The sequence below is a fragment of the Saxophila tyrrhenica genome (assembly GCF_035928015.1).
Source record: "Saxophila tyrrhenica strain CCFEE 5935 chromosome Unknown scaffold_3, whole genome shotgun sequence".
NCBI classification, from domain to species: domain Eukaryota; kingdom Fungi; phylum Ascomycota; class Dothideomycetes; order Mycosphaerellales; family Extremaceae; genus Saxophila; species Saxophila tyrrhenica.
This window is the reverse complement of record NW_027041735.1, coordinates 1,336,833-1,361,586: the sequence shown is the minus strand read 5'-3', so window position 1 is coordinate 1,361,586 and position 24,754 is coordinate 1,336,833. Positions and strand designations below refer to the sequence as shown.

The window sequence follows — 24,754 nt, the reverse complement described above, 5'->3', positions numbered from 1 at the left end:
TGACGGCGCCGTGTGTCTCGAAGTTCCACGACTCGTTCGATGGTCGCGTGTCCGTCTGCAGAAGTGTTGAGCGACGGATCGTGAGCCGGACGGGACCATGCCTGCTCGCAGTAGTTCGCAGTTCGATTGTCCTGCCGTGCGACCTGTCGGGATGGTACCGGTGTGACCGCGAACCGACAATCAGAGATGCCGGGTGTGACGTGAAACCGATTGCTTTGTTGGATGCGCATTGTTAATCATGTTTCGCAAGAGATATTGGATCTGTCTCTGATCGCACGACGGTGAGTCGACATCCAGGTCGCTGGAGCAAGACTGGCTTGACAAATAGGTCGCATTTGGGTTGCTGGCCGACCATCGCACAAGACGCCTCCACGCTGAACGGGCGCATACCATACTCGTCTTCAGCATGAGACAAAATGGCAAACAGAGCTCCTCTACACCTGGAGGAGCGCATCCCCAATCCTTACCACAAACTGAGACCTCGTATGTGAAGTCACAAACAGTCTGAGCATCTCTACATCTCATTGCAGGATCGCAAACGCTATCGGTTCGGTCGCGCATCTGGTGGAGCCGACGGCGGTCTTGCAAGTGTTGGGCGGCAAAGCAATCAGCATGAGCAACACGGTCTTGTGTGGATGGATCAGTCCATCCCTGGAAGCACCACAAGGGCAGATAAGGTAGGCGGTCGAATACACACTAGGCAGCACGAGGTGAGGTCGCAATAAGCATAAACCGCACCATCGTACCTTCCAACATTCACTACGCCAAGATCAATGAAAAGCGAGACGCGCCTGCCGAATGTGGTCGCAAGCATGGCATACCGTAGCTGCATCTCAACTAACTACGTCTCCTAAGCCACCGCCGGCAGCACAGAGTCGCCGGCAGCACAGAGTCGACCAAGCGAATGGGACCCCATGCCGCCGGTACTGCTGCGACCAAAATGCCTCGTCAATCCAAGCAGTGGAGTGTTCCATCCATCCGTGCATTCACCCACTCATCCAACAGGTCAGTCCATGTACAAGACCTCGCATCTCAAGTGCCTCGTGCCCCATCTTCCAATAACCAGTCAAGGCCTCAGCTAGTCCAAAGTCCAGCTGAGGAGTAGGACGGAGAAGGCAACTCCATCAAGCTCCAGCGTGCAGTGCGCGAGCTCCAGATTGTCATCGTCCCTTCCGTTCCGTCGTGTTGAAGTGAAGTGTGAAGTGATAAAACATAGTCGTAGTAAGGTATGCTTCTGCTGCAGTGCCCTCGTCGCCAGTGGCAATGGCAGCATGTGATAAGATATGTTGTCGTTGTTGTCCCGTGAAAACGCCCACCCAATGTCAATCCAGGTCCTCAAGTGTCAGCGCTTGACAGTCCAAGAGGCTGGTGCCCAGTGATCACGTCTCCGTATCCAGTGGTCCGAAGGGAGTAGAGAATCAAGAATAAGAAAAAGTCGGACGTGCCGTTCGTCCGTCGAAAAAACCAAGTCCGGGGGTATCTGTCGAAGAAAGTGTGGTATCTGTGTCCATGAGAGAAGAGAACGGCTTGTCAATCCAGGTTCTTCCGTCAGCGCTTGACTTGCGAAGACTGGTGCCCGATGCCGTCCGGGTTCATGAACATGAAAAAGTGTGTCCAGGGGTATCCTCCATCCAACGACCTCGCGCGCCGACGAGGTCGTGATCCGTGTAACGCCGTGAGACTAAGCTCACATAGATCCGCCCAAGCTCATGAGTGCAGCGATTGCAGCGCGCTCTTCGGGTGTTGCGAGCGCTGGGCTGAGCGCCGCTGAGCTTCGCCGATTGCTGCTGCTGTAAGGTAGTGAAGAAGGGTGCAGATGACGCTGACTCATTCCTGATGGGCGTCGGCTCAAGCTTCTCGACGGCCTACTAGTTGGAATCGCGATGGCGTTGTAGTTGAACCGCGGAGCGCCGGGAGTGGGCAGTGAAGCCTTCCGCAACGCCTCCGGGCCAACAGCCGCCCAGTCGTCATCGTCGGTGTCGTCGTTCATGCTCGAAGAGTCGTCCGCATCCACAGAGCCGTCGCCGTCCATGGACATCTTGTCCGCCTCGTTTTCAGGGACGTCCATATCCATATCCATCTCGAGCTCATCCTCTTCGCGAAGACTGGAATCCTGCCAGCTTCCTCCTGAACGCTGATCACGATAGCGGGAAGGCAGCCGTGGCCCGCGCATGTTCACACCGGAGTCGCCGTTCGACATGGCATAGCTGCTGCGCTCACTACGCGGTGGCGACATATGGCCATCGTTGAACGATCCGACCCCTGAGTCTCGAGAAGAGCCTTTGATGTGCGCGTCCCATCGTCCCCATCCAGTCTTGCAGAAGGCGACGTTGCCGTCTGGACCTCCGCCATGGCGGCCTTCGAGCGCGGAGACCACCAGGCGGCGGGCCTTGGCAGGTGGGATGCGCGAGAAGCCGGGTACCGACTGCGTGAGCTCGCCCATCACGTAGCGAATCGGCCTTGGACCGTTACCCAGCATGATGCCAGGTAGGTAGTTCTTGGCCAGAAGCGCCGGAGTGATGGCGGCGGAGGCGTCCAACCCGGACAGGGCGCCTTTGCTGAGCGGCGTGGCTGCTGGCGGCGGCTGCTGTTCCTCCTCCTTCGCCGCTTCGAACTCGCCAGGCTCCTGCGCACGTCCCTCCTCCGCGATGTTCATCGGTTCTACCGACTGGTAGCTGCCAGGCATGGTGTCGGCCTGGAGGTTCGGGGAAATGGAGTTGGGCGGAGTCAGCAACGAGGCGAGCTTGCCATCACCGGCGAAGCCAGGTTCGGCAGCAGTAACACCGTGAGCCTTCGGGATGTCGACCGAAGCGGATGGCAAGTCGAGAGCCGCTGCGATCGTTGGGTTGGAGGCCATAGTCGAAGGGGGCGATCGAGTGAGCTTTCCTGTCGGACACGTAATGAGTCAGAGAGCTGCTTCAGAGGCGATGGCACGACGGGGAGGTCGTGGGATATCGCAAAAGTTGGTGGTAGTGATGAGGAGGCGTATGCGACTCACTTGGCAGTGCAAGAAAGCAAGTATTCGATAAGGGCGCGTGGTGGTGAGTCGTGCTGTTGCTGGCCCGGAAGCGGACACGGAGTTGGCAGCGATGGGCGATGGAGCTGTCGACGACTTGTTAGAGGCCCTGATCAACGAAGCTCTTCGTCGAACAAGTCAGAAGAGTGCTTGCGGACGTGTCTGGTACGGCTGGCTGGTATCTGGCTGTTGTGATGTTGTTGGAGGTGGAAGGGAAGCAAAGAGGAAGTGCGGCTTGGTCACTCGCAGTTGCGACACGCCAGCCGAAAGCGGCCTGCTATTGGCCGATCAAGACACCTGCCGCGAAGTTGGTTTCCTGCTCGCCGACACACCCCACGATGTCTCTCGACTGGCTATCAACCTCCTCCGACAACACCCGCTATGCTATGCTCTCCACTTGAACAACTCCTCTCATCATGGCTCCGCGGTCCTGGATGTCGCGGACAAACCCGTGCGACATCGCCTGTCAGCAGCTGACTACATCCCATCAGTCACCGCCGTCTCACAGGCTATCCAGTCACAGCAATCCATACACAACCTACTCATCAGCAGCACATACACCCCCACCCGCTCGCATACTTAGATACCTTCTATATACAAGATAGTCTGGCCCCGCAGATAACCTCCAACCTGCTCGAGCCCCGCCTGAATGATGTGCAGCCCGCAGAAGCAAGCAACACCTTATCCTGCCGAAGCCGGAGAGCCGGGCGAGCTGTGTGAGCTGTTTGTACCGAGGAGCTTATCGGCTGCATGTGAGTGAGTAGGGCCGACTGCCGCTGGTGTGGTGTTAAGGAGATAGCATGCGTTTGAGGATGCAGTGTCACTGAAAGGTGTCTGTGACCTGGCAGGTACGCCAGCGACAGACAATGAAAGCGGCCCACCAGGCAAAGCATGCAGTCTTCTCTCAGATCCAAATGCGTCCGAAAAGGCCACATCGCTCTAGAGCAGGCCTTTCTTGTCTATGAGAAGACCCATCACACGGCTCGCTCTAACCTGGCACGTACGGTGGGCGGCTTCCTCTCCCCTAGTGTATTAGGGCCGACTGCTATGGGTGGTCTTAAGAAGAAAGCAAGAGACGGTTTCAGGGGCCACTCGAGCAGCCTTCTATTCTCCGAGACAAGGTTGCGGTCAAAAAGGCTGCATCGCTCTCGTCAGTGGGCGGTCACTGTCTGTGAGAAGGTTCGTCCCTTACATTGGCCCATTCTGACGTACTAACGAGCCGCTTTCACTATCGACAGCTTGAGAAGATAGCACGGAGTTGGGTATGCAAAGTCAACGGGTTGATTATGTGACATGGCAAGTACGAATTTACATGACGGATTGCAGGCTCAATGCAGCCGTGAATGCAAGAGAATGTCGTATTCCATCCATTCAGCAGCTCGTACATTCCATCAAGCACTCTTCAGGCCTTTCGTCCCCTTGCTATCTACAGGAAGACCTCCACATTCATCTCCAGCGTACTCGTTGGGAACGGCAGCTCAAACATCCTCAACACTTTCGGATGCAGAATGCCAAACGTCCCGATCCTCTGCGCCTTGCCACCGATAGACAGGTAAATCGCCGCAGCATGGCCGGCAAGGTACGTCGAATCTGTCCGTAACATCAGCAACTGCACTTTCAAACCAAGGTGTGAGGGGAATTCTCACCCTCCACCTCCTCAATCCAATACCCCTGCACCCTCTTGTTCTCCAGCCCCTCATCCCGGCTCACAAAAGCCGCCTTCAACATCGTCATCACGCGATCCATCAACCCATGCACCTGCTCGAACCCACTGCTCTTCCCGTACCAACACGCCGCGAAATGCCGCTCGTTCCTGCTCTTCCTCTCCTTCTCCAGATCCTTGTACACCACATCCGCGACCTCGAAGACTTTCATCGGGACGGAGTGATGTTTGTTTTCACGCACGGTTTTGAGAAGACCGGGGATGAGTGAGGTGCGCACAATCTGATACTCAGCAGTCTTGGGGTTCTGCAACCGCACCGCGCGTCCGTCGTCGGGTTTCTGCAGCCAGCCGTAGTTCTCGTCGTGGGAGCAGAGGATGAGGGGCATGACTTCTGCCCATCCGGCCATGGCGGCTTCGAGGCGGACGATGTCTGCGAGTTTGTTGATTGGCAAAGGTGCGGCGACGGAGTGTGCGGTGCCCGGGAAGTGGCGGGGGAGGTTGTTGAAGCCGTAGGCGATGGCGACGTCTTCCATGATGTCCGCTTCGTGCAGGACGTCGGCGCGGGTGATGGGGACGTCGATGTCGAGTTTGTCGGAGTCTGAGGGGGAGGGGCGGGCTTGGTAGCACATCTTTCCTAGTAATTTGGAGAGAGATTCGCGAGATTCGGAAAGGCCACAGACGGAGTTGAGGTATTTGGAGGAGGCTTGAGTGGCGCGTGGCGTGAGGTCGGGAGTCTCGCGGGTTTCGTTGTTGTGAGGCGAGACGATCTTCACGGGCTCAATAGTGAATTCCTCGGCGCAGTATTGAGAGAACATGGCGACGAGAATGTGGTTGACAATTTCCAGCTTCGTCTTGTCGGTGGCGGTGATGTCGATGTAGACGTTGCGGGTGTCGAGGGTGATTTTGGTGTGGTTGCTGTTGATGATAGGGGGCATGGAGAGGACAGTGCGGTTCTTGTCGTAAATTATGGGGTAGACGGGCGAATCACGGATGATGTGGAGGTAGCGGGAGAGGTGCTTGTCCTTTTCATAGAACTCCATCATTTCTTTGCCATTCATCAACTTTTCCTGGTTGAGTGGCACGAAGTTGATCTGTTCGGGTGGGAGGGCTTCGTATGAGAATGGGCCTTCCATTGTATCCAGATCGTGCGTGCCGATGGAGACGAGCGTTCGTTGTCTGGCCAGATTTTGGTGTAGTTTGTCCTGCAAGGCAATGAAGGATTCGTACCGCTCTTTGGTGAACTTGATGTTGCGTAATATCGCGCAGGAGAAGTAAGGCCGTATCTTTGCTGTGTCTGCGCTGACATATGTCGTCTGGAGCTCGCCATTGGGTGGTGCTGAGAGACGGTACTTGGGCATGGGCTGCCGTCCGAGGAAGACGTTGAGATTCATGGCAATACCCTCAAAGCACAGCATGTCGTATCTGTTGGCCGGTATCTCAATCTTGAGCTGAGGTGGCTCTTCCACGCCGTCTGGCCCTATAGGTCGCTTCGACTCGGATGTGTCCTCGTCCAGCTCGAGACCGAACTCGAAGCAGAGCTCGTCGAATTCATCTTTGGTGTATTCTTTCCCTAGTGATTTGTATAGGTCCGCCTTGTTCAATGCTATGGTGGGCATGTTGCTGGTATGCGCCTATGCCGGCGCTCAGGCTGTGTTTTGCAGCCAATGTGAAGTCTTCTTCAGTCCTTAATATATTTTCCAGTCACCGCTTGTCTCGGCCTCTCTCGCTGCTGCTGCTGCTTCAGTCGTAGTTCCTTCGGTCTTTGCGGCTCCAAAGGCTTCCTCAGCGTGGTATGTCGTGCTGTCTGTAGATGTTGTACGTTGGGTGTTGTTCAATGGCGTGCAACAGTTCAAACAATTTCTCGTTTTCTCATGTGCATGTGGTGATGACTCGAGTTGTGGCGGTGCAGAGTGTGGCTGTCGCTGTCTCGAAAAACGTCAAAGCTCAAGGTCGACCAGAGGCTGTTCCCACAACATGAGGACTGCACATGCGCATTGGATGAAGCCATATCAAGCTCGAAACACTTCGCGACCAACGCAACCACCACCCCAATCGCCCTCACACCACTGAGGCGGTCATCCAGGTAAGTCATTGTACCGTACGTGGGGGATGGGACATCATGTGTCAAAGCATGTGCTCGCGATACATGTATGCAGACAATATCTACGTACCTCAGAAACCTTGTCGACACGTGCACAAGACCCAATGCGATATCACAAGTCGCAGATTCGCTGACATCTGGCAGCCGAACACAGCCCACCCACCTTCCTCCCCAACCCCATCCTGCCTCGCACCTTACCGCCATCTCCCCAAGGCTCTACCCGCTCGAAGCCACTCCGCCGCATCCTCGATTCACCTTGAGGCCTGCACTTGGGCCGTCCGCTCTTTACACACGCCAAAAGCAGCCACGATAGAGCCAACATGGACGAACAGAACCAGAACGATGAGCTATACCCCATTGCCGTCCTCATCGACGAATTAAAGGTGCGTCTTTCGTGAAGGAGGCAGGGTGTCGCGAGTGTGCCATAGTGCTAACACGGCCGCACAGCATGACGATGTCCTGCTACGACTCAATGCCATTCGGAGACTGTCCACTATTGCCCTCGCCCTTGGCCCTGAGCGCACGAGGGATGAGCTCATACCCTTTCTTGATGGTGTGCCCAACTCATGCATATGAAGGCCAATGCCATACTGACACCCAGCACAGAATCCATAGAAGACGAGGACGAGGTGCTAACAGCTCTGAGTGATGAGCTCGGTAACTTCGTCGAGTATGTCGGCGGCTCACAATATGGGCACGTGCTTCTCTCACCTTTGGAGAACCTTGCTGGCATCGAGGAGCCACTCGTTCGAGATAAGGCGAGTAGTCTTCTGGACTGCTTTCAATGCCACCGCTGACTCGTTCCAGGCCGTCGAGTCGCTGAACAAGGTCTGCGAACAACTCGAGCAGCAACAAATCGAGCAGCACTTCATCCCTCTCGTGGTGCGCCTCTCAAAAGCAGACTGGTTCACTTCAAAGATCTCGGCCGCTGGACTATACAACACGCCATACCAGCACGCTACACCTCAATCGCAGGAAGGGCTTCGACAGCACTTCTCCGCGCTCGTGCACGATGAGACGCCTATGGTCAGGAGACAAGCCGCGAGCAACTTGGCCAAATTCGTGAAGAGCATGCCGGCGGCGATCGTGATTGACGAGATGATTCCACTCTTCCAGCATTTGGCGGCCGATGACCAGGATAGTGTGAGGCTGCTTACCGTGGAGGTTCTGATCGCGATCGCGGAGGCGGTGCCGAAAGAGCAGCAGAGCAGTCATGGTGTGTTGTTGAACGCGTTGAGGAGTCTGTTCGAGGACAAGAGCTGGAGAGTGCGATACATGGTGGCGGACAGATTTGAAAAGGTCGCAAAGGCGGTAGATGAGGAGGTGGTTGCGAGAGACCTTGTGCCGGCCTTCATCAAGCTGTTGAAGGATGCAGAGGCGGAAGTCAGGAGTGCTGTTGCAGGGCAGATACCAGGTTTGATTTACGATGCTGATGATGGAAGCCTTCTTACTAACTTCTTCCAGGCTTCTGCCAACTTGTCGAGCACCAAACCCTCCTCCGCGACATCATGCCAGCGATTGAAGACCTCGTTACCGACTCCTCCCAGCACGTTCGCGCCGCCTTTGGCAACCAGATCAGCGGACTCGCCCCCATCCTTGGCAAGCAAGAGACGACCGAACACCTCCTTCCAATGTTCCTGCAGATGCTCAAAGACGACTTCCCGGATGTCCGCCTCAACATCATCTCCAAGCTCGAGCAGGTCAACAATGTTATCGGCATCGAGTTGTTGTCGCAGTCTCTCCTCCCGGCGATCGTACAGCTGGCGGAGGATAAGCAGTGGCGTGTGCGGTTGGCCATTATCCAATACGTGCCGCTGCTCGCATCCCAGCTGGGCGTGAAGTTCTTTGACGAGAAGCTCAGCAGTCTGTGCATGTCCTGGCTCGGCGACACCGTCTTCAGCATTCGCGAAGCCAGCACGCAGAATCTGAAGAAGTTGACGGAGGTGTTTGGGGTTGAGTGGGCCAGCAGCGCTATTGTCCCCAAGGTCGCCGCCATGGCCGAACACCCCAACTACCTCTACAGAATGACCACCTGCTTTGCTGTGTCGGTGGGTCAATCCCTATTCCTCTTTGATGATTAAAATGCTAACAAACATGAAATCTAGACCCTCGCCCCCGCCCTCTCCCTCCCCGTCCTCGCGCGCTCCGTCGTCCCGATCCTCCAACAACTCGTCTCCGACCAGATCCCCAACATCCGCTTCAACGTCGCCAAGTCCTACGCCGTGCTGATCGACATCCTCAAGCGCCTGCCCGACTCGCCGAGCGCGACCATCGTGAGCATGGAGAAGGAGGGCGTGACTGACTTCCCCGGGAGTGCGAAGGGCGAGCAGTTGATAAGGGAGGAGGTGATGCCGCAGTTGGAGAAGCTGATGGAGGATGATGATGTGGATGTGCGGTTTTTTGCGACGACAGCAGCGAAGAGGTGGACGGACGGATCAGAAATGGAGACCTGATAAGGGGGGACCTGGTGGGGGTGTTGGGAGAAGGCAGTGCGGAGCTGCTTTAGGATGCTACTGTCTCGCTGCGGTGCGAGGATATGGCTATGTGGAAGGGGTACAGGGGTGTTTTGAGCAAAAGATACCGACGTATGACTTGATTTGTTCGCATCCGCCTCCCGTGTTTAGGAGTCGAAGTGATGGGCCGTTGTGAAATGTGAGTTGGGGATGACTGGAATGGTTCTCGGAGGGAGTATCGAACGCCATGTAGCAGACAGGACGGTTTTCTGCTTGCTCGTCTGTCGGAGACGCTCGCTGACCTCACAGCAGATAAGCTTCACTCTCCCAATCAAGGGCCGGTACTTGATCTGTTCGCATCCGCCTCCCGTGTTCAGGAGTTGAAGCGGTGGGTTTTTGCGACCTGTACCCACGAGCTGGAGACGACTCGAGGTGGTGGAGTGGTTCTCCGAGGCAGCACTGAAGGCCATGGGTTGCTGCGGAAGGTTTTCTGCTTGCTCGTTTGTCGGAGACGCTCGCTGACCTCTTCCCAGATCAGATTCTAGGCTCCCGTTGAGGGCTGGTGGGTTGCTGCCATCGTCGTACCTTTAGGCGTCCTTGTGGCGATCGTTTGGTTCTCTCAGGCAGCATGAGATGCCCTGCGGCGCTTCGAAAGGTTGTGAGCTCACTCGTCACTTGGAGATGCTCACTAAACTGTCGCTAGGAGACTCCGAACAGTCACTCTATCTCTCTGAATTTCAGCTTCGCTCTCGACGCATCTCGACTGCAGTCTGACGCGATAGGCTCGCTCGTTGACGCCATGGCGAGGACTTCGGGTGCACAGAGGCCGTAGGCCCGACCGTGATGGGCAGCGATGGTCAAGGAGGGAGATCAGGCTTCTTAGGCTTCTACAAGTTCCGCGCGCAGCCTGGCCTCTCTTTGTACGACGGCCTGATCCGTGCGGGCTTCCCCTGCTATTGCCCCCACTGTCAGACCCGCATTCACGAGTCCATCTTCAAGTGGGTGCGAATCTTCCTGTAGGACGAAGAGGACATGGAGTTGACCGGCACTGATCTGGACCTGTACGACGGACTCGAGCCGTTGACGCGTGGACCTACGGCGTCGACGGGGACTACCAGCTTTCTAATGGAGCTACGTAAGACGTGTACTTTGAGGTCGACGGTGCCAGGGACCTTGTTGACAGCAGTCGCCGCGCTGCAACATCGGCAACTACCACAAAGACATGCAGCTGATCACTGGCCCACTTCGCGCACTCTACGGCAAGAACATGCGTGAGCAGTTCATGGTCATCACTCCGTACAAAGCACAATTCAAGCTGTACGCCAAAGCATTCCAGACCCTGCAGGGGGTTGCCGCATGACCATGGGCACGAGAGAGAGCAAGCAGCTGCTGAAACGACAATCACAGTTTTTGGCCACTACGAGCGACATCAGTGGAGAGAATGAGAACATTACTGGCCACCTGTATACAGCGTAGGAGCCATTCAACTTTGATCAATGTATCACGTGACGCATGCGCACCGCTGCGGGGCTGACAAGCAACCACCCTTGCCGGACAAGAGAACTGTTCGCACTTCTATTATCGACCCAGCGACTTCAAATTGCCATCTCCAAGCGACCCGCGGGCACAGCTGTCACGCCGAGGACGTCAGCTCGTGTGGTTCAACGTTGGCTACTAATACTACTGCAAGCATCGCCCAACGAACGAGCGTACATACGCTTTGGAGCACCTTCCGATCTACGGCACAGTCGTCCACGTTGCCCGCAAATCTCGTCTTTATTCTGTGAAAGAACTGCCTCGGGCGCCATGGCCAACCTTTGCAGTGGTGAATGCTCCGCTGGCGAGCAAAGCGGTCCTGTATGCCTTGGCGTCCACAAGGCAGATGCCATCTATTACGACCAAAGGGCCTACTTTGCTCGGCCGGAAGCCCCGAATGAGGGAACTACTTGGCAAGGTTGATGGAGACCAGATCCTGACGGATGCTGAAGTCCAAGAGCTGAAGGCTATCCGATTACCCTGGGCGGACGATCCTGATCATGCCGTAGTACCTGCGGACTTCGTCACTGGGAGAGATGCTTATGGCAAGGCCTCCAAATGATCTCAAAGCCTTGTGACTGCTTGAAGCTTTGAGACGGGGAACGAATGGGCCACTCTGCTCACCTTTTGACGACTGGAGAAGAACTGCATTGGGAAGGTAGAAAGCAGGAAAAGTTGATGAACTGTTTTCCTCTCAATTTTGTTTCAACCTCCGGTTTGCTTGCTGAGGCCGCTTGCGCAGACGTCACTTCGCTCAACGCCGTCACGCCACATCCTACCAACCAATAGAAGAAAGTCGTCTTCTCAAGCAGCTGTCAATGCTCCGAGGCAAAACCTTCTTCTCTTACGAACAGCCGCTCTCTCTCCAACCCCATCAGGCCCAACGGAGACCACTGAATGAGTGATGGCTCGAGACTGTCCATCAGGGCCGGAAACTTTCGCCCATGGTAGGTCATTCAGTCCTCCCGGAAGAGTGGCAGCAGAATTGGTCGCTACCGGCTCTGACTGTGACGAAAGAGCAGGAGACACGCCCGAAGTGTCGGAATTGTCATGAAATATCAAGATTCCAGCCTCTGCTCCTAAGGCAAGAACCGCCGCACGCACCTTAGCCATCTTCGGCCTGAGCTTCAAGTTGTACTTCCGGAGATTGCCGTTGTCAAGGAGTGCGTTGATGGACGGGAGCAAATTGTTCTGCCAGTCCCTGAGAACAGTGAGCTGCTTTGGCTGTGACTCCGGTAGTAGCTGGCTCCAGAAACACAAGCAGAAAGCGACATGGACAGGCTCTGGGACTTCCCGCATTCTTGATCAGCAAACACCACCCCATAATTGTCGACCACTGTTTGCACGAGTTGAAGGAGCTCATCGGGCTTGCAGCGCTCGCTGATCTCCTTGTCGAGCTCGTCGGTCATCTCGAGCGCTTCCTGATACTTGCGTTCCAGTTGTTCGATGCCTATGTTCTCCAGTGGAGCTGTTATAGACTTGCAGTGGAAGCCGGATCTTTTGACAAAACCGGCACGCCGGCCGGCGCAAGATTTTCAAGCTTTCCGCCAGGGATGAGCGAAGTGTCAGGTGCAATTTACTACTAGGTTTAGCCCAGAGTACAAGGTCAGTGCCCTTGAGAACCCAACAGCAATCATGTCCCTGACGAATTTGGAGTCTGTCCTTGTTGTCCCAACAAATTGTGCAGCTGCATCAGCGTTGGACGTTACTTTTTCTGGCAGACTACTGAATGCGTACAATACCGAATGAACTTCATCGTTCGCAAGATCTGTTCTGCTTTGTCAACACACTTCCAGAACCCGACCGTCGAGCCCATCGGAACATCACCAGTCCAATGGAAAAAGAACAGTTACTTCGCTTGGCTCTGCTAACATCTCGTCAGTTTCCACCGTAAAAGCAGGAATGACCCGGCTCATACCTTCTCCGCCGCAAGCTTGAACGGCTTAAAGACATTCTGCTGCTTCTCATGCATCCATGTTCCCTCCTTGAAGTCATCCTGGTCAAGGTCCACATACCCGTTCGGAGCTCCCTTCCAGGTTCTTGGCACAATACCGAACGCTCGCCCGTGGATGCTGCCGTCGCTGACCATATGCATCATCCCCAACGCAGCATCCTCAACCTCCGCAAACTCTGCGCCGGAGCCTTCGATGAGGGTGCTCATTTGGGAGGAGAGGATGGGAGTGTTGATGTACCTTGGGACTGATCAGCACAATGAATTCGACGGCCGGATGCGACTTACCACGGAGCGATCAAGTTGACTCTTATGCCATCTTTGCCGCTTGTCCTCCGCAGCGCCCTCATCAAACCCCGTACGGCGAATTTGCTTGCGCCATACGACGGTGCTACCAGGTCAAGGTACCCGGCCAGACTGGCTTGCAAAACCAGGCATCGGTCCTTCTTCTGGTCGCCGGCGTTCTGCTTCTGCAAGTACCACATGGCCAATTTGGTCGTGTAGAACACTCCATTGATGTTGATATCCAGAACGGGGAACGACGGCTCATCTGGTTCGTCCTTGGAGATGTCGTTGGTAAGGATGGCGTCGTCTGTCGAAATGCCAGCGTTCGCCACGACGCAGTCGATGGAGTCATCTGGAGAGAGCTCAATGGCCTTCTTGAAGGCGGCAAGCTGGTCTTTCCACGAGAGAACATCGCACTTGATCGCGGCCGTGGTGTCCGGGAACTCTTGTTGGATCTTTTGAGCAGCGGACTCGTTGATATCCGCAATGACCACGTAGGCTCCAGCCTTTGCCAACGCCCTGACGTACGCAGCTCCGATGCCAGAAGCACCACCTGGAAATGTGTTAGACGGTTTCGTTCTCCAAAAGAGCAAGGCTTCCAAAACCCGTCACGATGGCTGTCCGGCCCTTGCAACTCGAAGTATCAAAGCTGCCACTGCAGTCAACGGGACCACTGTCTTCGTATCCTGTCGCCTCGCTTCTTGCTGCAACATTGTTGTTCGCCATGTTCACGGTGCAGTGCAAGTCTGGCTGCTGTTGGGCTTGATCAGATGGACTGAATCGATCGTTAGTTTAATGTCTCCAGCTTCACCTCCATCAACAAACAGTTCTTTACACAAAGCCGAAGCAAGATTGCGGACAGTACGATTGTTTTCAGCTCTGACTATATCCTTCAGCTGAACGGGTGCTCGGGCCCGTATACTTTCAAGCGGAGCTCGCATTCGAGAGGGGTAAGGCACTCGTTGCCACGCCGTATTCGTACCTTGCTGTACCTCTGGGGTCTTAAGGATCAGATTGATTCCATCTTCGGGCATCGATCCTCCTGGTGAACTTGCGAGGCTTGCCGAATGTATGTTTTAAACCGTGCCAAGGCCTCAAACTCACGAGCCACCCTTACCATGACCATCAGCAGAAGTTGCCGTCCAGCTACCGAATAGTACTACGGTTTTGAAGAATGCCTCTGGCTCTCTGGCACTGAAGACTTGTCTCGATCTGTACAAATGAATTGAGGTAGCGGAGTATACACATAGCTCTATCACGATCGGATCAACCCTCTCCTATGCAACCCAGGCGTCCGGTCGCCTCTAATGCAACCTCCACGCTGTTCGCCCTGACGCCTCGTTCGCCGTCCATGCAATGCTGAAAAAGTGCAGAAGATCTCATGATGCTCACATCCGCCGTACCCTCGACGTCTCGTCTACAGTCTGCGATAGAGCGAAGGGGCTGCCTCCTCAGGACCCCTTCCAATTCCCGGCGGCAGAGCTGGACCACCACCACTCGAATCGCCGGCGCCACCTGCATCACCTACACCCCCTGGGTTCTTGCCACGACCCTCTTCAAGCCCGGGCGACCGCCCACCGCCAAAGTACTTGTCAAACTCGCCCTTCGTTTCCCACGGCCTCTGACCAAGCAACCGTACCATATCATCCCGAGTAAGCATCTCCTTGGTCAATAGCTCCTCAGCAACAAGACCAACTTCATGCTTCTTGTCCGTCAAAAGCTGTCGACACTGCGTGTAAGCTTCCATGACAATCCGCTTCACCTCCTCATCAATCTTCCGCGCAGTGTCTTCAGAGAAAGGCTTGTGCAGCTGCGAGTCCTGGCTCTCACTGGCGTCGGGGTAGTACATGTAGCCAATCTTGTCGCTCATGCCCCATTTGGTCACCATAGCCGTGGCCATCCGGGTCACCTTGTTGAAGTCGTCGCTGGCGCCGGAGGTCACAGTATCGAAATGGATCTCCTCACTGACTCGTCCACCAAGCGTCATGGCCATGCGGTCCATCATCTGGCGCATGTTCATAAGGACTTCGTCGCCTCCGCCGCCGGGCAAGTATTGTGCGTAGCCGAGCACACCCTTGCCGCGAGGAATAATGGAGACCTTGAGTAGAGGGTCAGCCCATTGGAAGAACCAACCGCAGATGGCATGGCCAGCTTCGTGGTAGGCGATTGTCTTCTTCTCCTCGGGAGAGAGCACGAGCGACTTCTTCTCGAGGCCACCGATAACACGCTCAATAGCCTGCTCAAAGTGCTGCATCTTCACGCTCTCCGAGTTGGCGCGGGCAGCCACCAGCGCGGCTTCGTTGACGCAGTTGGCAATGTCGGCACCAGAAAAGCCTGGCGTGAGCGCTGCCAGTCGTCCCTTGATGTGCTCCAGATCCTCGCCTGTCGTTACGACGTTCTTCAAGTGCACATCGAAAATCTGCTTGCGGCCCTCCATCGTTGGGTGGTCAATGTAGATCTGCCTATCGAACCGGCCAGGTCGCATGAGCGCCTTGTCGAGCACATCAGCCCTGTTCGTACCGGCCAACACAACAACCTGCTCTTGAGTGTTGAAGCCATCCATCTCCGTCAGGATCTGGTTGAGTGTGCTCTCCCGCTCGTCGTTACCACCGCCAAAGTTCTGCTTCGACCGAGACTTGCCGATGGCGTCGATTTCGTCAATGAAGATGATGCAAGGGGTATTCTTGCGAGCGTTCGCGAAGAGATCTCGTACTCGGCTGGGACCGACACCAACAAACATCTCTACGAACTCGGATCCAGATACTGAGAAGAATGGCACTCCAGACTCACCCGCAGTCGCTTTGGCCAGGAGTGTCTTACCGGTACCTGGTGGACCAGACAGAACGGCGCCTCGTGGGATCTTGGCACCAAGTTTCTGATAAACGCCAGGCTCCTTCAAGAACGAAACGAACTCCATAATCTCCCCTTTGGCTTCATCCATTCCAGCAACGTCGGCAAACTTGACTTTGATGTCCGTCTCATGGTTGAACTTCTTCGCCCTGCTCTTGCCCATGCCAAATATGCCGCCTTGCCCGCCGCCGCCACCAGAAGCCGCTCTTCGCGAGAGATAGAAGATGGCGCCAATGAAAAGAAGAGTCGGTCCAAACGCGAGGAGAGTATTGAACCAGCTTCCTTCCTGGTGGTAGCTGATGGGTATTCTCTCCGAGCTAGGGATTCCGAGTTCTGATTGAGCTTCGTCCACTCTTCGCTCGAAGGCTTCCACGCTGCCAATGGAGAAGTAGTAGTAGAAGCCAGGTTGTGCCGCAGGTGACTCCGGGTACATGGAAGATACATTCTCGCGGTGTAGATAGACGCGAACCTGGTTGCCGTTGATCACGACCAGCTTCTCCACCAAGCCCTTGTCGAAGAAGGTATTCCGGAATTCTTGCCATGTTATTTCTCTGCTGTTTTCCGTAGGGACAACCAGGCGATAGAGGAGATAGGCGACGAACGCCGAGACGAGGAAGTTTGAAAGGTCGAATTTGATCTCCGTAACATTCGAGAACATCTCGTTCGGCTTTCGCTTTTTGTCGCCACCCTCATCCTTCTTTCCGCTCTCTTTCGGTCCAGGACTCTCGGATGTTTTCTGCTGCGGCGCCTCTTTCTGATCCGCAAGCTTCTCGTTCACAGTCTTCTCAGCGTTCTCGCGCGCAATGTGTGTGGTCAGCCGCCACAGCTTCGCGGCTCGCGCCGGGCTCATGCCCTCAGCTTGCACCTCTTTGATCGTCTCCCGTAGTTCAGAAGGCAGGCCTTCGCGCTTTATCCGTTCCAAAGCGCGATTTATATCATCAGCCATGCTTGAAGGCATGCCCTTCTTCACCAAACCGAAGACATCCTCAAGCGCTTTCTCCTCATCCGGAGACAGCTTGGTGAAGCCTGGCCGTGTCGTGTCCTCGGAAGGCTCTTTGTCGCCACCAGGGGGCTTACCGGGTGACATAGGCGAAGACTTGTTGTAGAGATGTTCCATGCCCTTCGCCGCCTTGCCCTCCTTGGACTTGTCAATGTCCTTGCCATCCTGCCCCGGCTTGGTCGCATACTGTCGGCTGCGAGCGTAGGCGTAGAGCGGCCTGGGTAGTGATGCTGGTCTCCGGGCGAGTGTTTGTGATAATGAGGCCGCCTCAATAACTTGCCGCGATGAACGCGCAATGTTCTGCGGTCGTCGGAGGAGGGACGCCATGGTGGCGTTATGTAGGAGAAGGGGAAGAACAAGGGAAGTGGCTATCGCGTGTTCACTGTCATCGGAGAAGAGAGAGTAATCACTTAAGAGAAGGCGTAGTATGATGGCGACTCGAAGATGACGCTTTGAATAGGTCGGAAGGTCGGCGGTTTTGCGGCTCTCCCGCCGACCGATGCCAAGGCTACAGACCTCACCTTTCGATGTCCTTCCGTCTCTCCTTCGCTCTAAACCACTTCTGCGACATCCTCCAGGTTTTCAAACTCGATCTATATTGGACGTTCAAGACGACAAAATCATCGTTATAGCAATACATGTGCCGCCTGCCTGCCCAGCCTTGAAGTGGATCCCAAAGTCCTTCGGTCGGCATATGCCACTTGACATGCACGCGGGAACCACCGGGCCTGGACGATGAGCCCGAGAGCACACCAAGCCACGAGTTACGCTGTCCTGCATCCCACCGACTCGCGCAACCAGGGTGACTGATCCAGGATATGCTTTATGCTTACTAAGAGCCTGCGAATACCGTAAGAGGCAACTTGAGACTATGTCGAAGACTCGTTGCCTTCTTCGGGAAGACCTGAAGATGTGTACAGTCAGGTTGTGTTGTGTCGCCAGCTGACAGCTCGATACTGGACTCTAGGCGTGTGGCCATGCAGTCCGTCAGACTGCTCGCTCCAAAACAGACAGTAATAGTATAAGTACCTGCGGCGTTTCTTCCTTGTTCTTGATCTACAGCAGGTTCTCTCTCACTGTAACTTCTCCGATCCCATTTCATTGTATTAAAGTCGACGATATGAGTAGCTCTACTCCGCTGAAGAGTATCATCCTGGTTGGAGTAGGTTCCAAAATGCCACCATCTACTCCTAATCTTTGTCTAACACAAAGCACAGCCGGGAGGCTCCCTAGGCTCCGTCCTTCTCGAAGGCCTCCTCTACGTATCCACCTTCTCCGTATCAGTCCTTGTTCGCGAGTCATCCAAGTCAATCGGCTCCCTTCCAGCCGACCGTCTACATAAGATCGTCAAGATCGCAGATTCCTACCCGCAAGATGAAATCATTGCAGCATTCCAAGGCCAAGATGCGGTCGTCAACGCCATCACCAGCACGCTCGTAGAAGAGCAATTACGCTTCATCGATGCGGCTATTGAGGCCGGTGTTAAACGCTACGTCCCCTCCGAGTATGGGATGAACAATCTGCGACCGGAAGCGAGGGCATTGAACTCGGTGTTTGATGGTAAGGGTAAGGTGCAGGAGTACTTGAAGTCGAAGGAGTCGACTGGACTTACCTGGAATGCTATTGGCTGTGGGATGTGGATTGACTGGTGAGAGCTACGACTCGAAATGCATAGCGATGTGGACAGCCGCTAATCTATCCATATCAGGTCGCTGAAGAACAACTTCCTCGGCCTCAACTACGCCACCAAAACCATCACAATGGCAGACGAAGGCAAGGGCAAATTCAGCACTTCAACAATGGAGAACACGTACCTGGCCGTCAACCGCTGCCTCTTGAATCCGGAGATGACGAAGAATACCGTCGTCTACATCTCCGATTTCGTGACGACCCAAGCTGACCTAGTTGCGGCCATTGAACGTATCCGTGGCGAGAAGTGGAATGTCGAGCAGTTCGACTCGTACAAGGCCATCGAGGAGAACAAGAAAAAGGTTGAAGCGGGTGATCATCTCGCGGTTTACAAGCTGATTGAGATCGGATTTGTGACTGGAAGGTATGGCGGGTGGTTGGAGGAGAAGGAGAAGATCTGGAATCAGGACCTCGGGTTGCCGAAGCAGGAGTTTGAGGATGTTGTGAGGAAGGGTTTGGAGAAGATGAAGGCGTGAAGAAGGATTGGTGGCTTGAATCAAGAAAGCAAATTCCAACTTACGTCTCCATTCTTGCGTCTCTATTTCAGTCCGGTCCCAATTCCCTAGGGTATCTTTCCAAACACCAGGCGCCGTCGCTAAATCCAATCGAGCCTTCATTCATTGACATTTTTCACGCGACATTTCCTCCCGAAGCATTCGCAACCCTCCTCACATCATCCTTGATCTCCGGTATCCCCACCATCATCTGCTCAGCCAGAATATCCCGAAAACTCGCAAAAGCCTCCATCCTTCCCTTCTGCTGCTGGTTGTACTTCATAACCAGCTCCACGAACTCGCGCGTGTAGATGTCCGGGTTGCGGGTGCTTTCGACGTATTCGATGAGCTCGATGGGGATGTGGGTGGGTAGGCGGCGGGAGGTTTTGGTTAGGGAGACGAGGTTGTTGATGAGCTCTTTTCTGGGTAATTTGTTAGATTTGCGTTCAGGCCAGAAGATGTTTAGGGAGGTAGCGTACACCTCGGCCGTGAATGCGCGTGGTTGCGACGGTGGTTGATAGTTGTGGGCTTGGACTATGAGGTTGTATAGGTTGCTGATGATGGCGCGGAGGTGTGCTGTTGCCGTGTCAGAACTGGGTTCGCAATGTGGACAGTGCCGACTTACTATCGACATCGTCCAGTGTCGCCGCCGCCATGATCGCTGTATGTGACAGCCCTGGGTGTGAGCAAAAGCGAATTCTTGAAGTCGCTCATATTAAGCATGTGAAGTCGGTGTGGAGGACCTCAGGCCAAATATGCACGGACCAATCTTGTGTAACCTGGGATCCCTCGAACCTTATGTCCTACGACCTCACCTTCCGAATACACCGTCTGCGAGACAGATCTGAGGCCTTTTCGGACGACTGAGCGACATGCGTGCGCGTGTGGTACTCGAACATGGCCCAAGGCGACGGACGGCCCCGGCACCACCGCCAACCGAGCAGGCTCATGAGGTTGATGAGTGCTGAGAAAAACAAGAACACTGTCAAGGAACCATCCTACTCCTCCAACGGTCCGGACCAGGAGACTATCAACTACATCAAACACGTACTCTGTGCCAGTCTTGAACAGCGAGATGGCCGCAGCGAGAAGTCTGTACCGGAAGCCAACAAGAAGCCACTGGAGGAGCTCTTGCCACCATTGACCAGCTCAAATGCCGTGGATGTCCAGCTGTATGCTATCATTGCTGTGATACTGAGCCAATTCGTGCAAGCATGGTACAACCGCATTACACCAGACCAGGCTTTCGTTGCCGAGATTGTGCAGATCACCGCACATTGCACGCGTGGTCTCGAAGGCCGCATTAGGCACGTTGACCTCGAAGAACTGCTGCTTGATGAGCTCCCAGCACTTCTCATGGCTCACGTCAAAAGTACAGTTGCACGACATCGCATTCGTGGGTCAACTACAGCTAATGCGGAGTAGCTTTGAGAATCGCGAAGAGTGCAAACAGCAACAATGGTTCAGCCAATACTGTTCGGACGATCTACCAGACAATGCGGCCCAACAAAGCTTTGACGCCCCTACCGGAGGGCGATGCCGCTGTGTTGGAGCAGGTCGACAACGAGGTCGCATGGTCACAACTACTGGTGTCGCGCATATTGCCATTGGTGTTGCCGCCCGAGGATCTTGCCAACCCCTGTCTACACGTGCTCGTTTCAGAAGTGTTTTCTGAGATGATCGTTCGTAACGCATTGTGTGGCAAAGCCAGTGAGCCTTGGATCATCTGGGAAGGTGTCACAAAGCTCCTCAACTCACTTTCACGAACCCAAGGGCAGGCTGCAGATCTGCAATCATCACCAGCGGGCCGTCTCGAGCAGTTTGGACTGTTGTCAACGAGAAACGCCTCGGCTGGCCGAGATCTGCATGATGCCCAACGACGATGGAGGCTTGACGCCATTTCCCAACTCTTCTGGTCATCGCTACAGGTTGTCGTGATGGGGTGGTTGATGGTTCGCTTCTTCGTGACAGCTCTAATGCACGGGTCATCGATCCCAATAAGACGAGCTCGATCTACAGCAGATGAAGAACCAAAGAGAGTTCGCACAAGCGCCGCTGAGCCCGCAGCCCGTCCGCTCCCGCAGCACAACACTCCGAAAGTTTATGGAGAACGGCCCGTCATCAGCATGAGGGTCTGGCCCTGCATTTCAACGACATGCTGCATCGAGCAACGCATGCCTTGGGTTTTTGGGCTGGCTTCTCTGTCTCAATGGATACTTTTGCTCGGCCCAGGCAGATTATGCGACTTTGACAGTATTCTCGATCGGTGAGTCCAAACAATCTCGTTATCGCTCAAATGGGTGGATCCGACCGATGCATTTCCTTTGCGAAACGCGGGATATCTGTCAATGTCCAACTGACAGTTGCATGCCGTGGATCCGCCGCTTCATTCGCTACACTACCACCCTCCATCGGGAACGCGCATGAGTCTCAAGTCAGATGACTGGACTCTGTCCAATCTTCTGTTACCCACACTTCCACGATGTGGATGGTGTCTAAGTGGGTAATAGCTTGGCCGACTAAGGAATCCCATCCTGGGTCGAGCTTCAGCACACACTCTTCGCTTACTACGTCGCATTCCTCTCCGAACGCCACAGCACACATCCGTGCTGATGTGGTTATGGCCTCTGGGTTGTTTCGAGCGGGGCAATCACCGAAATCGCCAATTCTACACGGCACGGAAGGGATCTGGCAATGCGTGGGCCGTACCGCGCGATTGAAATGCCCGTGCCTGCCGTCACGGCCCTGGCAAAGCCTAACGCCATCAATACCGTCTTTCTAGATGAAGCGTCGCTCGGGCCTCAAAGCTGATGAAAGCATCAACGATCGTCTTCCCCAGCGCCAAGGATGATGTCGCAGCCGGACTGCAAAAACGGGGGCCAGTCAGGTCGCAAAAGAGCTTCTCCAGCTTCTCATTCGCCGCGTCTGGAGAAGCGAGCTCGTCTGGCGCAGGAAATGCATGCGATCCTTGCCGCCGCCGCCATTTTCTGAGCTCTCAATTTCTCTTCTCACGCCTGTCCGTTTCGGCGTGCATATGCACGCAATATACGGGTGCGAAATTGCGATACAGGAAATGCAACGATCGACTGACGAAATCCTTTCTTGTGTGCTGCAGGTTGATGGCATCGCAGATCCACGAGCGTCTGTCCCGTCCCGACCTCCTCCCGTCCGTGCTGCAAGCGATTCGTGCCGCTCTCTTTCCGAACAACGCGCTCGCTGCCGCGCGAGTGCCGCCCACAGCCGCTGAAAGCGCTGCGATGAAGCGCGAGTGTGCTGAGACGATTGTCAATATCATACCTGCTGCTATAAGGCAGCGGTTCTTTGCTACGAAGGACTACGACTTGATGCGGCAGGATGTTGAGGACGATCTGGACCTGTTCGCGGATCCGTACATCAACAAGCACCTGATCATAAGCGCGGTCGAGCTCATCGTTGCGCGCTTGTTCCCCGAGCTGGCAGAAAGTGATATGGAGGAGTAGGAGAGTCGGGTCGCGAACAATGCCGAGAGGGCAATCAATACGAGCCCCGAAGGACCGCATAGAAGAGTCATAATAGCTGTCGTCAAATATACAAGATACCAATGCAATGCCGAAAAACGTCGCGACGCAGTCCCAAAAAGTGCTTCGCAGCATGTCCCTCTTCTGGTCTCCGTGGTCCCCATATCCCATTCCCTGCCCTCGCTGCTGTCGCAGGGGCTTCTCCCTTCACCCAATGCCGTTCTCCCGAGAACCGAAATGTGTAAGAATGCCGAAACAATGTGTCGAGGTATAATATGCAAATGTTGAATGAGAAAGGAAAGTCTGTCGTCTGGTCCTGCGTCCGAGCTGTCGTCAACTTCCCGACCTTGAGCGCTGCTGCTTAAGCTTCGTCATCAATTTCTCGACGTGGATGCTCTGCTGGAAGTCCAAGAATCCGGTGTCCTGCTGCTCGATGTACTGCATTACGACTTCAAGCGATCGCTGCGCTTGCTCCGGGCTGATCGCGCCAGACGCTGAAGGAGAGCCACGTTGCGCGACATGCGCTGGTAATGGAGGTGGTCGCATCGTCTCTGCTGGAGACACGGTCTGAGGCCTGTCGGTTGAGGGGAGCGCGTGGACTGCCTCGTCCATGCTGAAAATTGGGTCGGAGGCTTCTTCCATTGGCGAGTCGAGCATGGCGGCTGAAGGGATGTATTTTGGCGTTTGTAGATCATCGGACGACTGTGGGTCGTAGATTACTGGCATGGTCTGGCTTCGCGGACGCTGGGTGTTCGATGCTGTCGCTAAGGGGAGGATGGGTCGTGCTGTCAGGGGTCCGAAGGGACCTGGTGCTGTTCCGGAGTCGGGTGTGAAGAGTGGTGAAGTGTTGTCGCTGAGCTGTGGTGAGAAGGTTGAAGATGGTGCTGTGTCGGTGAAAGCGCTGTTGAGGGAGTTCGTGCTCTGCGAGTGGAAGGGTGCTCGTCGACCGAACACTCCCAGTGCATCAGGACTCTCGTTCTGCAGACTCTCCTGGCTCTGCGCGCTATGCAGTTCAGGAGAACCAACACCTTCTGGCGAGATCGGAGAAGTGCCGCTTGGAGTATGAGACGAAGAGACGGCGGAAGAGATGCCTTCCGCATCATCGGGCGCAAGTGAGCTCTTTCGAGATCGCGCGCCCATAATGTTGTGATTCAGCTTGAACTTCTCGAGCCACGCTGTAGTCAGTACCTGCTGGTGTTCCGGACTTGCTGTCGTAGCGAAGGCGCGCGCTTGATCGCGAATGCTGTCGTCGGTAAGTTTCCTGCCCTTTCTCTCCTGTTGATGTTTGTTAGCATCCGGTGTGAGCAGATTGTACGGCTCGCGTACCTGATTCTTTGCCCAATTAGCTAGAGTGCGCTCGATGTCCGGTGAGCGTCCTTTCACGCGCTTCGCTGGCGATTGGCTTCCCTCCTCTTTCAAGAGGTACTTCTCCTTCTGCCGCAAGACCTTCGATACAGTACTAATGCAAGTTAGCCAGTATGTCGCCGGAACTCAGTAGACCGTACTCACCTCCTCTCAACGCCAAAGATAGCTTCAGGGCGGTTAGCGACGCTCTCGAGACAAGGCTGACTGAACGTACCTCCAATCTCCGTCTGCTTGCTGTTCGGGTGATCCTCCGCATACTGGCACATTCGCTTTCGATCCGAGTCGGTCAACGTCTTCCGCGGTGTTGTCGCTGAGCGTGCGGATGACGCAGAAACTGGCGTCTGCGACTGTCCCATCGACATTGGCTGGATCGGTTGCAAAGGCTGAGGGAAGACATGCTGGTAATTCGAAGGCGACTGACTGTTCAACATCGACGGCCATTGCGGCATCACCAGAGGCTGCAGCTGTTGAACAGCCGGTCGTTGTTGGATGCCTCCGCCGAACGCGGCAGGCTCCATTGGCATCTGCGGATGGCCGAAGTTGAACCCAGTGAACTCCTGAACGGGCGTGCCATGCGATGAATGCGGATAGATGTGAGGCATTGGTCCCCACTGCGTCGGCGGCGAAGTCTGGTATCCAGGTCGACGGTCGTCGTCGGTTGCCATTGTGTCGAAAGGGTCGACCAGCAGGCCGTCATCGACCGACCGCGCCTAGATTGCGTCCGTCCGAGTGCAATGACTGCGAGTCGTAGAGCAGCGACAAGCGCTGCGTCTATAGGTTGTGGCTTGGTGGATACATGTACGGCAGTAGAGCAGCGGCGCTTGCAGCCTGGTACCTACAGATCCGATATGCAG

The 24,754-nt window shown here is 55.1% G+C and overlaps 11 protein-coding genes across 11 annotated transcripts; 5 read left to right on the top strand and 6 right to left on the bottom strand.

Moving 5' to 3' along the window:
* Positions 1 to 1,687: 1,687 nt before the first annotated feature.
* Positions 1,688 to 2,857, bottom strand: STB3 (DNA-binding proteins Bright/BRCAA1/RBP1 and proteins containing BRIGHT domain; the record flags this gene model as incomplete). Its single annotated transcript, XM_064799739.1, has 1 exon — positions 1,688 to 2,857. The coding sequence occupies one exon, from the start codon at positions 2,855 to 2,857 to the stop codon at positions 1,688 to 1,690; it is 1,170 nt and encodes a 389-aa protein (XP_064662494.1).
* Positions 2,858 to 4,442: 1,585 nt separating this feature from the next.
* Positions 4,443 to 6,295, bottom strand: FRS1 (phenylalanine--tRNA ligase subunit beta; the record flags this gene model as incomplete). The annotated part of the gene is made up of 2 exons (XM_064799738.1): positions 4,443 to 4,606; positions 4,663 to 6,295. 2 exons carry the CDS (start codon positions 6,293 to 6,295, stop codon positions 4,443 to 4,445), a joined length of 1,797 nt encoding a protein of 598 aa, XP_064662493.1.
* Positions 6,296 to 7,100: 805 nt separating this feature from the next.
* TPD3_2 (protein phosphatase 2A structural subunit) lies at positions 7,101 to 7,356 on the top strand (the record flags this gene model as incomplete). Its single annotated transcript, XM_064799737.1, has 2 exons — positions 7,101 to 7,163; positions 7,228 to 7,356. 2 exons carry the CDS (start codon positions 7,101 to 7,103, stop codon positions 7,354 to 7,356), a joined length of 192 nt encoding a protein of 63 aa, XP_064662492.1.
* Positions 7,357 to 7,470: 114 nt separating this feature from the next.
* Positions 7,471 to 9,233, top strand: TPD3_1 (protein phosphatase 2A structural subunit; the record flags this gene model as incomplete). Its single annotated transcript, XM_064799736.1, has 3 exons — positions 7,471 to 8,194; positions 8,245 to 8,828; positions 8,886 to 9,233. The coding sequence occupies 3 exons, from the start codon at positions 7,471 to 7,473 to the stop codon at positions 9,231 to 9,233; spliced, it is 1,656 nt and encodes a 551-aa protein (XP_064662491.1).
* Positions 9,234 to 10,265: 1,032 nt separating this feature from the next.
* Positions 10,266 to 10,593, top strand: LTR77_002476 (uncharacterized protein; the record flags this gene model as incomplete). Its single annotated transcript, XM_064799735.1, has 2 exons — positions 10,266 to 10,368; positions 10,454 to 10,593. The coding sequence occupies 2 exons, from the start codon at positions 10,266 to 10,268 to the stop codon at positions 10,591 to 10,593; spliced, it is 243 nt and encodes an 80-aa protein (XP_064662490.1).
* Positions 10,594 to 12,618: 2,025 nt separating this feature from the next.
* Positions 12,619 to 13,731, bottom strand: LTR77_002475 (uncharacterized protein; the record flags this gene model as incomplete). The annotated part of the gene is made up of 4 exons (XM_064799734.1): positions 12,619 to 12,633; positions 12,688 to 12,961; positions 13,009 to 13,558; positions 13,611 to 13,731. 4 exons carry the CDS (start codon positions 13,729 to 13,731, stop codon positions 12,619 to 12,621), a joined length of 960 nt encoding a protein of 319 aa, XP_064662489.1.
* A 691-nt stretch (positions 13,732 to 14,422) lies between these two features.
* AFG3 (AAA ATPase afg3) lies at positions 14,423 to 17,182 on the bottom strand (the record flags this gene model as incomplete). The annotated part of the gene is made up of 2 exons (XM_064799733.1): positions 14,423 to 15,747; positions 15,796 to 17,182. The coding sequence occupies 2 exons, from the start codon at positions 17,180 to 17,182 to the stop codon at positions 14,423 to 14,425; spliced, it is 2,712 nt and encodes a 903-aa protein (XP_064662488.1).
* A 793-nt stretch (positions 17,183 to 17,975) lies between these two features.
* LTR77_002473 (uncharacterized protein) lies at positions 17,976 to 19,020 on the top strand (the record flags this gene model as incomplete). The annotated part of the gene is made up of 3 exons (XM_064799732.1): positions 17,976 to 18,017; positions 18,073 to 18,503; positions 18,564 to 19,020. 3 exons carry the CDS (start codon positions 17,976 to 17,978, stop codon positions 19,018 to 19,020), a joined length of 930 nt encoding a protein of 309 aa, XP_064662487.1.
* Positions 19,021 to 19,174: 154 nt separating this feature from the next.
* On the bottom strand, positions 19,175 to 19,694 carry NUT2 (RNA polymerase II mediator complex subunit; the record flags this gene model as incomplete). The annotated part of the gene is made up of 2 exons (XM_064799731.1): positions 19,175 to 19,614; positions 19,664 to 19,694. 2 exons carry the CDS (start codon positions 19,692 to 19,694, stop codon positions 19,175 to 19,177), a joined length of 471 nt encoding a protein of 156 aa, XP_064662486.1.
* A 241-nt stretch (positions 19,695 to 19,935) lies between these two features.
* On the top strand, positions 19,936 to 22,517 carry LTR77_002471 (uncharacterized protein; the record flags this gene model as incomplete). The annotated part of the gene is made up of 3 exons (XM_064799730.1): positions 19,936 to 20,410; positions 20,464 to 21,304; positions 22,154 to 22,517. The coding sequence occupies 3 exons, from the start codon at positions 19,936 to 19,938 to the stop codon at positions 22,515 to 22,517; spliced, it is 1,680 nt and encodes a 559-aa protein (XP_064662485.1).
* Positions 22,518 to 22,868: 351 nt separating this feature from the next.
* LTR77_002470 (uncharacterized protein) lies at positions 22,869 to 24,565 on the bottom strand (the record flags this gene model as incomplete). The annotated part of the gene is made up of 4 exons (XM_064799729.1): positions 22,869 to 23,810; positions 23,862 to 23,994; positions 24,045 to 24,066; positions 24,115 to 24,565. 4 exons carry the CDS (start codon positions 24,563 to 24,565, stop codon positions 22,869 to 22,871), a joined length of 1,548 nt encoding a protein of 515 aa, XP_064662484.1.
* Between the last annotated feature and the right edge of the window lie 189 nt (positions 24,566 to 24,754).